Source organism: Gymnoscopelus braueri (genome assembly GCF_963280865.1).
Source record: "Gymnoscopelus braueri genome assembly, chromosome: 2".
Lineage (NCBI taxonomy): Eukaryota > Metazoa > Chordata > Actinopteri > Myctophiformes > Myctophidae > Gymnoscopelus > Gymnoscopelus braueri.
In genome coordinates, this window is record NC_137604.1 from 57,175,953 (window position 1) to 57,190,952 (window position 15,000).

The window sequence follows — 15,000 nt, forward strand, 5'->3', positions numbered from 1 at the left end:
ATTGAAGGTTTAAGTGGTTAAATGTCTGAAATGAACAAAAAACCTGAATTACACAATGCTGATGATAGTCAATGAAGCTATCTACGAAATCTATGAAAACATTTAATCTGCAACACAATTATATGCAATATGTAGTGGGGATGGGGGAGGGGTCTCTGCTTCATCTCTCTCTCTCAGCTAAGGGGTCCTTGGCCTGAAAGACATTGAAGACCCCTGACCTACATGTAGAGCCTGGTTCTGCTCGAGCTCATAAAGTGTCATGAGAAAACTTGTGATTTGGTGCTATCATGACATGTACATAAAGTTTACTTTAAAGTTAAAGTTTGCCCATCATCCACCCCTGATTATTATTGGTCACAATCAAGACAAATGGAATAATACAACAATGAACCACATAAATGGCAGATTTCCATGAAAGGAGTTTTTTAATGGAGCAATTGTGTAACCACTTCTGTAAACGGTTTCACCAAGTTATTCTCATAATCAGAGTGTATCATAGGATGACTCAGCTTTTAACACCTTTACCGCCGGGCCCGTAGTTCTACGGGCCGTTAAATCCAACGGTTAAGCGCCGAGCCCGTAGTCCTACGGGCTGCGGTCTTTTCGCGCATGCGCGGTCCGGGTGCACTTTCGGAATTTTTTTGATCCACTTCCGTTTCCGGTTTGATGACAGGAAATAGAATTATTTGGGATCCGGTTTCGACGATCACGCCCGCTCCCATTCTACAGACGAAACTGAAACTCAATTCTCTTCCTGTAGTTTTTTCTCCTCGCATTTCACTGTTTAACGTAATCCGCTCTAACTACAGTCATGGAAGTCCGTTTGACATGCGGTCTTCACTGGGAGATACAGGGAGATCTCGCGGATGTAAACAGACCGTTCACGGCTCAATCTTAAGGATTTTAACAAGATCTATGGCGACATGAAAAAAACAACAAAAACACCTTGGCACTGGTGAGTACATTATGAGATTAACCTCTGGCGGTGGATGTGTTAATGGCCTTTCTTTCTTCCTTCTCTGCAGAGTGAGTCGGTCAAATACTTCCTGGATAACTTGGACCGCATCGGTCAACTGGTGAGTCACGTTAGGATTCTATTTCTGTGCTTCTCCAGAACTTCAAAAATAAAAACAAGACGGTCTAGAGATGTGCATAGTTAAAAAATTACCTTTTAAGAAGCAGTGAAAATAGCAGATCTGGGGGCGTCCGTTGGCCTAGCGGTCCAGGTGCGTACCACCTACGCTGGTAATCCAGCTGGACAGCGTGTCACGGTTTCGATTCCCGATCCCGACGACCTTTGCTGGGTGTCACCCCCCCATCTCTCTCCCCATTTCCTGTCAGCCTACTTTCCTATCAATAAAGGCAGAAGAAGCCCCCCCAAACAAAAAACTAGCGTTGTGATCTACAAGCTCACAACGCGTCGCGACGCGACCCCATCCCGTCATTGGTTTGGGTCCCGGGGAAACATCAAATTTCTCTTTTGGGTCTCGAGCTAAAAAGTTTGGGAACAACTAGAGATGCATGATATTTAAATTTTTGGCCGATATCCGATAATATACAGGGTCATATCGGCCGTTACCGATATATTACATTATTATATCTATATTGAGCTCATTGCTGAATTTTTGTATTTTACATTTTCTAAGCCATTAACGGTCACATTATTATTGCGTCAATATCGGTGAAATATCGGTCAATATCAGTGAAAAAATATCGAAATTATTTTGACATCGGTTCGACATCGATATTGCATTTTTTATGAAATATCGTCCGATATCGATATGCTACCGAAGATATCGTGCATCACTAGGAACCACCAGTGCTCTAAATAACCTGCCATCTAAATGTTTACGTTGTGGTCTAAGACGTGTTCTTTCTCTCTCTCTCTCTCTCTCTCTCTCTCTCTCTCTCTCTCTCTCTCTCTCTCTCTCTCTCTCTCTCTCTCTCAGAATTACATTCCCAGTAAGCAGGACATCTTGTTTGCGAGGAAGGCCACAAAGGGCATCGTGGAGCACGACTTTGTGATCAAGAAGATCCCTTTCAAGATGGTGGACGTGGGGGGACAGAGGTCCCAGAGGCAGAAGTGGTTCCAGTGCTTTGACGGGATCACCTCCATACTGTTTATGGTGTCATCGTCTGAGTATGACCAGGTACACTACACACCACACACACACACACACACACACACACACACACACACACACACACACACACACACACACACAGCTTTCATACTTAACCCATTAAAACCGGGAAAGCATCTGTGTCATTTTAGATTTTAGCAACATACGTAAACTCTTAGGATTTAGAACAGTGGAAAATAGCAGATATACAAGCTTGTACATCTGGTATTTTCATAAATGTTTTTAAAAATCTTGAAAAAGTGTTTGAAAAAGTTTTATATATATATATATATATATATATATATATATATATATATATATATATATATAATTTTTTTAAACAAATTTTCTCTGCTGTGGGTGTCCCTGGCACAAAACAATTGACGTATCGTTCGTCATTTGGTGTTTTCAGTGGTTTACGATAGCACTCTTCCGCAACCTTTGAGTGTGCCTAGGACTCCCGAAGAAGAATACACCCAAAAATCCTGTGATAAAACAAATTCCAGCCCGTCCGATCTAATGTTATCAGATTTATAAAAAATACATTTATCTCTGTTTTATTTTCCCAGATTGCATTTTCGGTGAAAACAAGCTATAATCAACTGCCGATAACTAAAGAATGGAAGATCACGGTTACCCTCGTCTTTAGCCCCAGACATCTGATGTTTACATCTTCTTTGGAAACTAATTTCTGTGGGTCTCGAAAGTTTAGTAAAAATGCTCAAAAACACTGGCAGTGGCTGCAGACTGTTCTGAAAAACTCTGTCAGTGAATGAGTTAACTGGTTAAATCATATGACTTTGATGTGGAATTGTTTACATGACATGGCTCAACTCAAGCAGCTTTTTACAGCTTGATTTCCGTTCCATCTTGAAAGTAACGAGTGTACATTGAACTAGAAGTCAGAGTCCGCAGACGCGACATTAGAGGTTCGAAACAGAGCTGTCTTTGTGCTTTGGATTTGGCTGAGCAAACCTTGACTGTTCGTTCAACTGTGGCCGTTGTCTGGACCGATAAAGCCTTCTGTCATTGTCTGGCTGTATTATTTCATAAGTCACAATGACAAGTTACTGAAATCTTTAGTTAATACATAACTGGAACCTCCTGTGAACCCAAGGACAGACAAAGGATGTTTATATCCTGTTTCTGTGTGTGTGTGTGTGTGTGTGTGTGTGTGTGTGTGTGTGTGTGTGTGTGTGTGTGTGTGTGTGTGTGTGTGTGTGTGTGTGTGTGTGTGTGTGTGTGTGTGTGTGTGTGTGTGTGTGTGTGTGTGTGTGTGTGTGAGCGTGCGTGTGTGTCAGTGGTGGACAAAGTACTTAAATGTTTTACTTAAGTAATAGTATCAATACTGCAATGTAGAAATACTCTGTTGCAAGTGAAAATTCGGAATTCAGAATTTAATTGAGTAAAAAATTCTCTTCTGGGCGGTCAAGTATTTATATATTTCATATTCATTTTATCAGACACGCCCCCTTCCTATACAAACCCATTATAACTTCAAACTCCATTTTAACCATGTTAGATTCGTCGAAAACACACGTCCTTGGTTCTGGTGACTCACCCTGCCCTCCTAATGCGTGAGGGGGCCGTGTTTTTCCGATTTATTTTATTATTATTTTTTATTGTATTGTATTGTATTTTTTTTCTTTTTTTTTTTTTACAAATGAAAAAAGTAATTGAAAAAACACGGCCCCCTCGCGTATTAGGGGGGCAGGGTGAGTCACCAGAACCAAGGAGGGGTGTTTTTGATGAATCTAACATGGGAAAAAAAAAAAGAATATCAAATATCTAAATACTGAATCGAGCAACTTAAAAACGGTCTGGGGGGCTCACAAAAGCCTGAGTAGACGATAAAATGACCAAAAGTTTTTTTGAAAGTGAAATATCTCTTTAAGCCCTATTTTATACTTCGTAGTGCAACAGTACTCAACGCTTTTTCCGAACACAGAAGTAACAGAACACCCGCTGGTGTGAATTCAGCGTTAAGCTGACATAATGACAAAAATAGCCTATCTACAAGCTCACAACACATCTCAATGCAATGCGTTGTGAGCTTGTAGATCTGCTATCTACGATCCGTAAAAACAGCATATGATGTCATGTGTATAACATTTGGCCTACTTTCGAGAATGTTTGCCTGTAACGACCTGTCGAAAATAGTGATGCCAGGGCTAATGCGAATATGTAAGCATCACTTGTGCAGCGACTGTTTCCATTCTATTGATCTGACATTCTTTTCCATTATCAGCACCTCACAGACGTTTTGTTTTGCGTGTGTGTCTCCAGTTCCTAACTTAGGCTCAAGATTTAAACAAACACACAAAAGCTGTGACCCTTTATGAACATGACACTGAACTCAACAGACACAGATAACATAGCGAGCGGGTTAGCTCAACCGAGGATCACACGTGAACTCCACCCTGATTGGAATGCTTTTTCAAAGGTCAGAGGCACATGGGGTCAAAGCCAAAAGGTCAACTTTTGGGCGATTGCAGTTTGCACGCCATTGTGGCGAGTCCAGACAGGCAATAAATGAATGGTAGCATCAACGGTCGGTTGGGGGTCAGGTCTGCGCTTTCTCCATAGGAAAACAACGACAGCTTCCACATCACTCATCATGTGCTGCTTAAGGGTTTGTTATGACTGCCGTCAAGGTTACAGTGGTGGAAAATCAAGGAACAGAGACATATAATCAGACTTTTATTGTCCCTAAAGGGATGTTCCGTTTCACTGTCTGTTCAACAGAAAACACATAACAATATAACGATATACAAAACAACATAAAGACATAAATACATAGAGTACCCAGAGTACGCAAACCAACATATCGGCGAGGCACTCTTGTTTAGTATCATTACTTCATTAAGACTGGGAACACATCTATGTCATTTTAGATTTCTTTGGCTATTCAAAAATAAAAAATCGTGAAAATGTGTGCGCTCTACTCATGCTGTGAAAAGGCAGCGCTGGAGAGGAGAGGGGGGAGTTGTTTGTTTTTGACGGACAGTTTGAGGATCCAATGGAGTTGGGAGTTTTCGTCAGAGGCGCTTTTTAATACTTTTCATTGGTTCAAATGTTTTGATTTTTTACACAGACGTAAAGGGTGTTCAATAGCGTTGATTTATGAAAAAAAAAAAAAAGATGAAAATGGAGTTAGCTGGTTCGTCCTGGACACTGACGATATACTTTTTTTTACATATACTGTTAGGATTTAGAAGACATTTGTAGAATCCCCAGAAGCAAAGATTTGCAACCAGTGTGACGTCGTCTGTTAAGGGGTCTATAGCCAAAGAAATCTAAAATGACACAGATGCGTTCCCGGTCTTAATGGGTTAAAATGAACTTTTTCCCCCATCTCAAAGTTCTGTTTCTTCGTTCAGATGGCATGATTGTAAAGTGACTGTTTAGGGGATGATCAGTGTCATTTACTATTTGTGTGTGTGTGTGTGTGTGTGTGTGTGTGTGTGTGCGTGTGCATGTGTGTGTGTGTGTGTGTGTGCGTGCGTGTCCAGGTCTTGATGGAGGACCGCAGGACCAACCGCCTGTTGGAGAGCATGAACATCTTTGAGACCATCGTCAACAACAAGCTCTTCCTCAACGTCTCCATCATCCTCTTCCTCAACAAGACAGACCTGCTGGTGGAGAAGATCCGCATTGCAGACATCCGCAAGAACTTCCCTGAGTTCAGAGGAGACCCCCGCAGACTAGAGGATGTACAGGTATACCGTGTGCACACACACACACACACACACACACACACACACACACACACACACACACACACACACACACACCAGAGTCCTGCAACGGGCCGGGTACCCACGTTTGACGGGTGAAAACGGGTGAAAATGTTACTTTGATAAGATCACAGGGACGGGGACGGGCGGTACTGAACTAATCGCGGGCGGGTACCATTTTATTGTGAAAATCGAGAGCACTGTTTCCGCCCAAACAACGTCACTTGTGTAACTTAACACAGCACAACTGCATGGAGCACGCTGGTCAGTTATCTTAACTCACAAAAACATATTGAACATCCTGTTAAACCTTCAAATTAAAACCATCTGACGATGTAAACAACGACACATGTGTGCTGCGTAGATGCGCGTTCGCGCACGTGGCTTAAAGGGATACTTCACTTTCACATAAAATAAACATTTAAAAAATATATTAAAAATAAATGAAAACAGTAATGGAAAAATCACGGCCCCCTCACGCATTAGAGTGTCCTACTAATGTGTGAGGGGGCCTTTATTTTGCCATAACTTCTTTAATTTTTTTTTAATATATTTTTTTAATGTTTATTTTATGTGAAAGTGAAGTATCCCTTTAAGCTCGCTCCTCCGTCTTCACTTGATTTCTGTACGAACCTGACCACTGAATGTAGCGCTGTTGTTGAAGGCTGCTATCTTTTTCAACACACTTTTCAATAGGATTTACATTTTACTCTGCGTGTAATCACGGGTAAACGGGCGGACAACGGGTCGTTTATTTGACGGGCGGGGCAGGTCTGGTTCGTATTTTGAAATAATCACGGGTGACGGGTCGGTCTGCGGATCTGAGTATTGACGGGCGGTGCAGGCGCGGGTTCTCAAAATTGGACCCGTGCAGGACTCTGACACACACACACACACACACACACACACACACACACACACACACACACAGCGAAAAGATTCACACAGTACCGCTGTTGCCGCTCAGCTAGAAGGTCCTGGGTTCGATTCCCGCCGGGGACGCTGGGGGAGCGTCATCAGTGCCCATACCCCAGGTGGGGCTGGAGAAAGGGCCTCTCTGTGTGGAGTTTGCATGTTCTCCCCGTGTCCCCTAGGGTAGGTACCCTCACAAAAAAACATGCAGTAATCCTGGTCTCTATACTGCCTCCCCCTGCTCACTCCTCATGCATTGAAGGAAGCATGAGCTCAGTTCGGGGCTCTCCCCAGGCTTGTAGAGGGAGAGTAGCGCCCAGGATTACAGCTTGCAAGTGGCACTGGGTGTAAAAATGGGTTACAAAAATTGTGGGATAAAATAAAATAGAAAAATCACACAGTACATCTTTGTGTATGCTGCGTTGCAGCTACCTCACAGTCAGACAACAAATCTTCTCTTCTAAGAGGTCCCTGGCACAAAACATTGAATGATCAAGAAGCACATTTCTTTTGATCATTTGTTTTATTTGTTTATATATCAGCGAATCAACACGAAAAATAATGTTTTATAATTGACTAAATCGATCATCGTTGTGCCGCACCAAAAAAATTAAACTCATCGCTTTCTCCGAACGCAGAAGTAACAGAATGCGTGCTGGTGTGAATTCAGCATTAATAGTTCTGTTCTGTTGTTTCGAAAAGTGCCTTTGTACATTTCCTATCTGGCCACATACTCAAGTGCGCACACACACACGCACGCACACGCACACACACACGCACACGCACACGCACACACTGACTGGCCAAAACATTTACAAAGTACTTTGTGTATGCTGTGTTGCAGCTACCTCACAGTCAGACAACAACAAAACCATGACAATTGGCAACAATTCTATCAGATTTCATTTGTTTTCTCAGCCAATTATGCACATAATTATGTCAACAGCAGTGGAACCAGTCATCCGTTATTGTCAGAGACAGCTTCATAGAGAACGGCGGCCAAGAAAGTCCTCCTTTGAGTGACAATTCATCATCAAGTAAACTGCAGCTCTCTCATCCCCGTGTCTCTCTCTCTCTCTTTCTGTGTGCCTCTCTCTCTCCAGGCGTTCCTGGTGCAGTCGTTCAGCCGGAAGCGACGCAACCGAGCGAAGCCGCTGTTCCACCACTTCACCACGGCCGTGGACACGGAGAACATCCGCTTCGTCTTCCACGCCGTCAAGGACACCATCCTGCAGGAGAACCTCAAGGACATAATGCTGCAGTGACCCCCACCTCCACCACCACCACTCCAACTCCACATTGTGGGTTTTTATTTCTCTGGACGGACCGTTAAAACGAAGGCCTCTGAGTTTCTGACTCTTAAAACACACGAGGCAGACTTTGAGACTGACCTGTGGAAAGGGTCTGTTGTTGACCCCCCGGCCCACCCTGGACAGGTCTGACTGACCACTGAACTCTCTGAACCTGTGGAACCAGCATGTGTTGGACATGGCAGGAGGGGGAAAGCGCCACTAACCTGAGCCTTTACACAAACCAAATCCAACAGAAACAGTGTTTCGTGTTGGAAAGGGTCACTGACTTCTGAAATAATACATTCTTACCTTTTTCATGCACATGCTTTAAAAAGACAAAATAAAAAAAACACAAATAAGAAAAGACACAATGTTCCTCTATAATACGACACAAAGGGCACTGACTCAAAGTGAGAAAGAGAGAGCTGGGAATTGTGGGAAGTGCGGTTTTCTTTCTTCCCCTCGTGAGATTAACATGACTCATTTAGCTATACCATGTCATCATCACACTAAATCAGTCTAGCACTGCTACAGCAAGCTACAGTACAGCGCAGGGTTAACCAGATAAACAATGCTGAGAGAGAGAGAGAGAGACAGCTAGACAGTGAGAGAGAGAGAGAGAGAGAGAGAGAGAGAGAGAGAGAGAGAGAGAGAGAGAGAGAGAGGAGGAACTGAAAGAGAGATGTAAGAAGAAGGACATGGGAACTGAAGGCATGTGAAGAGAGAGCCTGACACACACGTGATGGATAGAGGACAGAGAGAGAGAGAGAGAGAGAGAGAGAGAGAGAGAGAGAGAGGGGTGGGGAAAGGGCTTTAAGATTAAAGTAGAAAGAGCGTATGTTAAAGGACGACTTCACCCATTTTCAACCTATCGTTGTATAATTGGCCCTCACTAACGCTCATGATAAAATGGCACCATTTCTTTCTACTCAGTCTGTGTCTCATAGGAGGGCTGTGAACACTTCAGAAACCCGCCTACCAATGACATCATCGTTAGGCAGGGTTTTTTTTGTTTTTCAAACAAGATTTATTTATTTTTAATTTGGATTTTTATTAACGTGAGAACAATGGGGCTTCCATTATAGCATGCTAACTTTCCAGGGAATAGAAAGCCTGCCGTTTCTATCAGCTTGAATTTCCCATCGATGATGTCACTGTTAGGCGGGTTTCTCAACTCTCCCCAGCCCTCCTCTGAGACACAGAGTGAATAGACAAAAATGGCACCATATCATAATGAGCATTTAGTGAGGACCAATTACGTGAAGATAGGTTGAAAATGGGTGAAGTCGTCCTTTAACCACTTAAACCCCATAATATGGTTGACCGGTGTCCCTCAGGGCTCTATACCAGTGCATTTTCTGTTTTCTGTTATCGTGGGGGAAAGCTTTCGCTGAAAATTTCATTTCATCAACTTCATTAATAATAAACTTTATTTGTATAGCACCTTTCATGACATCAAATGCAGCCCAAAGTGCTTTACATAAAAAAAGAGATCAACACAAGAAAAATAACACAATATTAAACAAGATTAAAAACAATAAGATCAAAAACATGATCAAGAACAAATTAAAAGGAGGCAAGAGCTAAATTAAAACAATATACAAGAAAATAGCAAGAACAAAAAAAAGCATCACTACATCACTTTAGAAGGATTCCAGAACCACTCCTGTCACCTATTTAGGAACACACTTCAATAAGGAACCCTCAGATTCTACCTATTGAAAGATATACTAAATCTACATTTACAGGGAACCACTAAAAGCACGAGTAAAAGCGCGGGTCTTGGAGCTTGCTTTTAAAGCTATATCTACTGTACGGTCGTTGCCTGTCTTATATGTAATGGGAGCTCGTTCCAGGCCGTTGGCCCAAAATAGCTGATCGGCAAGCTCACAGCGAGTCGCAACACGACGCGCTGTGAGCTTGTTGATCTGCAATTTTTTTTTCAGCGAAAGCCTTTTTCCCCTCGATAACGGACTGCTGGGGGTTTAAGTGGTTAATGGGAGTAATGGGGCCAGCAGAGCAGTGGTCATATGCTGCTCTGTGTGATAAGGTTGCACAAGTGTTGCTGTCAATGAACTTGGGAAAGAGGAAAGACTCTCTCTCTCTCTCTCTCTCTCTCTCTCTCTCTCTCTCTCTCTCTCTCTCTCTCTCTCTCTCTCTCTCTGCTGACCTTTTTCCCTCCGCTGCTTTCCCCCACCTCTCCACCCTCACTATCTTCACCTCCACCCCCCCACCTCTCGCTTGTTCTTATTCTTCCGCTCCCTCCCTCCCTCCTTCCCTCCATCGTACAGCAGAGATGAACAGCTGCAGATAGTGAGTCTCAGTACAATGGAGGGATTGTGCCTTCCTTCCCTAACCTTCCTTTTACTACCAGCGGAAAGAGGAGGCTGATGAATTAAAGGACTTACAGGGCTGAAAAGAAACTCTCTCTCACACGCACACGCACGCACGCACACACACACACACACACACACACACACACACACACACACACACACACACACACACACACACACACACACACACACACACACACACACACACACACACGCTCAAGCCCATACACACTCAAGCACATACACACAAACACACACACTATTACACACACTCATACATCAGCTCACACCCACTGTCTCTCTCATACACTCGCACACACATACACATAATTATGCTCTCTCACACACACACACACACGCACGCGCACACACACACACACACACACACACACACACACACACACACACACACACGCACACGCACACAGAAACATATCTCACACACACCCACACACACACACACACACACCCACATATCATTTCACACCCACACACACTGTCTCTCTCACACACACACTCCCAGACATGCACACATGTACAAAACAGAAACAGCTCCTCTGCAGCACAGTAATGTTATCCTCAGTGTAATTCAACTCAAGTTGACCATTTATACACTTAAAACAGAGTTTTTCCTGGTCCTATAAGTGCATTTTCCTGTGTTATTTTCTACCTTTCAGACCACTATGTATAAGTCCTCCAGTCCAGAGGGAGCCCAGATGTATTACTGTACCACTTTATTTTATTTTATTTCCTTTTATTTTATTGTTTTTGGTGCACTTAATGTAGCTCATTCCTGTTCTTGTGTGTCCTGTACAAACAAACACATGATGGTGGATGGAAGGAGCGTGGGGGGTAGGGGGGGTCAATAACAGGGTTCAACTGCAATGATGAGCACTTCCATACGCCTTATGGTAATACTGTATTCAACTGTATATTCTACCTATGTGTTTTAACGTATGTGTGAGTGTGTGTGTGTGTGTGTGTGTGTGTGTGTGTGTGTGTGTGTGTGTGTGTGTGTGTGTGTGTGTGTGTGTGTGTGTGTGTGTGTGTGTGTGTGTGTGTGTGTGTGTGTGTGGTTGTGCGTGTGTGCAGGCACGGGGACATACTGTACTCTGCCGTTCCTGTTCTTCATCTTGTATATACTGTAGTAATACTGTACATGTCTGAACTGACCGTGTGTGTGTGTGTGTGTGTGTGTGTGTGTGTGTATTGTGTGTGTGTAACATGGTTAACCTTGTGTCACAAACGCCACTAGCCTCTGTAACGGTAGTCTCGCGTGGCCAGACTGTTGCCTCCCACAATTTTCAAATGCTTCCGGTCTGGAGCAACGGAAGCTCTGTTGATGATTTAAGATCCCCCGCCTCCCCCACTTCCCTTTCGTCTACACAGTCGCGCAAATGTATCCTAATACATAAATCTAAATCGTCTAAGCATATACAGTATAGCTTGCTGCTTAGCAGAAATGGAAATTTTAATGTAAAGATATTTTTAAATATATTTTCGTGAACGGAAATGACAAACAGATGCCAGCTTCCTGCTTCGGATTTGTGGGAAGTTGTAGTTCCAGACTCTCTATAGCATTCGGAGATTGTGGAATAGTTGTCTGGCTACACGAGACTACTGTAATGGCGTCACTGTACGACGGCCTACTAACTTCCCTTTGCAGATGGACGTTGAGGTTCATCAATGTCTCACGTTTTGTCTTTGTTGCACTGGATGTTGTTGCTGAGTGGGAATGGCCAGCAGCTGAGAGAGAGAGAGACCTGTGAAAATATAAATAGAGTTTTAAATAAACAAAAAAAGACTATAAAAAAAACATCTACGAGTAATGAATCATTGAATCAAGTATCATGGAAAGTTGGAGGGCGAAAAAAAGAAACACTTGGTGGATGCCAGTGGATGATGAAGGTGTGAAGGGGCTTTCTGATTGGTCCATTTCTCGCTGGATCTGTGCTCTATGGCAGGGGTCTTCAACGTTTTTCAGGCCAAGGACCCCTTAGCTGAGCTAGAGATGAAGCAGGGCCCCCTCTCCCCCCAATACATATTGTATCAAATTGTGTTGCAGATTAAACTTTTTCATAGGTAGCTTCATAGACTAGTTTGACAGCACTGTTGTCATCATGGTTGGATGTTCCCGTTTATTTTCAGACGGTTAAACCTCAATATTAGTCAACGTGACCGTTGGCTCTGTACTTGGTCTGCTCTTTTTGCTTTTACACCAACACACCAAAATAGCCGATCTACATGCCCACAACGCCTCGCCTCTAATGTTCCCCATTAGACAAATATTTGGTGGACCCCCTGTGGTTACTCTGAGGACCCCCTAGGGGTCCCGGACCCCCTGTTGAAGACCCCTGCTCTACGGTGAAATACACTGTCATTTGCTGATGATAGCCATCTATCTTTACTTGTCTGTGTGCACGACCACGCTTTTTCTTTTTTGCTAAGGTATTCTGCATTCTGCACACGCGTGTGTGTGTGTGTGTGTGTGTGTGTGTGTGTGTGTGTTAGGTAGGTTATTTAGACAGATGCCAGGTTCATTGTTTACCTGGTATCCTATAGTTTCAATGTACAGATTATCATTTTGATAGTATATTGTTTAGACTTTAGAACTGATGCTTGGTTCTTGGGTTTATCCTCACTAGTTCTACTGAGCCACTACACTGTCTCTCTGCATTTGATGCATGTGTTTACCTTGTTTGTTGTACGTACGTCACTCTGGTTAAGAGCGTCTTGTACGTCACTCTGGTTAGAGCGTCTGCTAAATGCCTGCATTGTAAATTGTGTTTTTGCCACAAAAAAAGCCAGTCAGCTTTCTTGGCACGCAACGCTGTCATACGACACAGCAACACAGTTATGAATGGTGCTTAAACTCTGTGGGAGAAGAGGTCTGTAGGGTCGAGGGGAGAACACAGAGAGGAGCAGAAAGCCAAGAGAAGAGGGAGAGGAAGGAGGACCAGAGGGCAGATGGCGTGGGCGGAAATGGCGGATGATTATGAAAATGCTATGGAGGCCTGAGGGTAACCGGAAGGCTCGCCCCAAAACACACTTGTCCCCAGTTTTCTTTTCCGCGGACTGCTTGCCCCAAGCGGTGGTTGTATTCTTGTATTCATTTTACTGAGGTTAGGGTTAGGAATACGTTTAAGGTTAGGCATAGTTTTACTGAGGTTAAGTTTAGTTTAGGAATAAGGTTAGCTTTAGCCATACTGCCCGTATACAAAGACAAAGTGCAGTAACTAGGAAAAAGAAAATCACTGAAAAATGGGTTCTAAAGTGATTCAACTGGTCAGCCAAATGAGATATCGGCATATCAGTGATATTACAATAAATGTACATCTGTTCTTGAGGTAATCGTTCATCCCCTAAAATCACGAAGGCTAATTTGACCTTTGGGATACACAAATAAGTTGGTGTGTCCAAAAACATAGTTACTGCACTTTGGCTTTGTAGGGCAGCATAGTTTCACTGGGGTTACGTTTAAGAATACCTGGTGGCGACCGTTCCGAGGTCGTCGGTTTTGACCCGGGGCGAGCGTGTTTTGGGGTGAGAGTTCTTGTTCTCGGCCCGAGTAGGGCTCAGACTTTACACAGCAAGGTACAGTACGACCACCGCAGTGCTTAATGAAAATCTGTTATTTCTGTCAAGCCGTGGCGGTCCTGCTTCCCCAAAGTATGAATTAGCCCTTGAGACTCATTTAGACTCCGTTTGAACGACCGCGAAGCGTGAAAATGTCATTTTGTTGGCCGACACGGTCGACAGGCATTTGTCTACACTAGTATGAAACAGCCTTTAAGGGGGAACAGTACTTTTTTGTCAAGGAGAAAAAATATATCCTATAGGGAAGTCCCAAACTGTGGTTTTGAACACACGCAGAACCTTTTGCCAAAGCCAGAAAGCATAGAGATGGAACACCTGTCATGTTGAAGTACTGCCCGGAGGCTAACCATGGGTTCCCTTTGTGCGTTTCATGTAATTACCTGTAATATGAGGCTAATCTGCCAACGGCATCAGATCAGTCACAAACCAAATGAAAACCCAGATATTTCCCCCAAAAACCCACTCTAGTTTCTACGGTAACCTTATCCGTCGTTTCCAGTTCATTCTGCCACAGAGCTGTGAGGTATAGGTTGGTTATGACAGATTTAAAGAGACTCTTTACTACTGTATTTTGAAGGGGTAGACAACTGTAGGCACGGGTGCCAACCAACATTGGCACAGGGGAGGGTGATCACTGGCACACTGGCATAAGTCTGAGAGAGAGGTTTTTTCTTAAATTAAAATTAAATATTCAAAAAGAGTTCAGTCAGTTAAATTAAGTCCACTCACATCTAAATTATATACAAATTACATCCTGTACATAATTCTACATTAATTCAAACTCTGACTGGGGGGAGAGTGTAGGAGATAGGTGGGTTATTGCTATGAGTCTGATGATCATTACATCCTGATGTGAAAGAAAATATTACAAAAGAAGAAAAAGAATAAAGGTTGTATAGCTTATGGACAATCAAAATCAGTAGGAAATATAACATTTTGATGTGGTGTCATAATTAAACTTAATGATATGGCACACTGAATATCAAGAAAATGAAAACATGGC

The 15,000-nt window shown here is 43.2% G+C and overlaps 1 protein-coding gene across 1 annotated transcript in view; it reads left to right on the forward strand.

Annotated features, from left to right (window-relative positions):
• The window catches only part of LOC308076303 (guanine nucleotide-binding protein subunit alpha-12-like), a 35,985-nt gene extending 23,809 nt beyond the window's left edge, over nt 1-12,176 (forward strand). The window contains exons 3-6 of the mRNA XM_080416541.1: nt 1,026-1,076; nt 1,950-2,150; nt 5,636-5,842; nt 7,876-12,176. Coding sequence (XP_080272667.1) covers nt 1,026-1,076; nt 1,950-2,150; nt 5,636-5,842; nt 7,876-8,037 — 621 coding nt within the window. The 3' untranslated portion in view covers nt 8,038-12,176. The remainder of the gene's footprint in view (nt 1-1,025; nt 1,077-1,949; nt 2,151-5,635; nt 5,843-7,875) is intronic.
• The last annotated feature ends 2,824 nt before the right edge of the window (nt 12,177-15,000 follow it).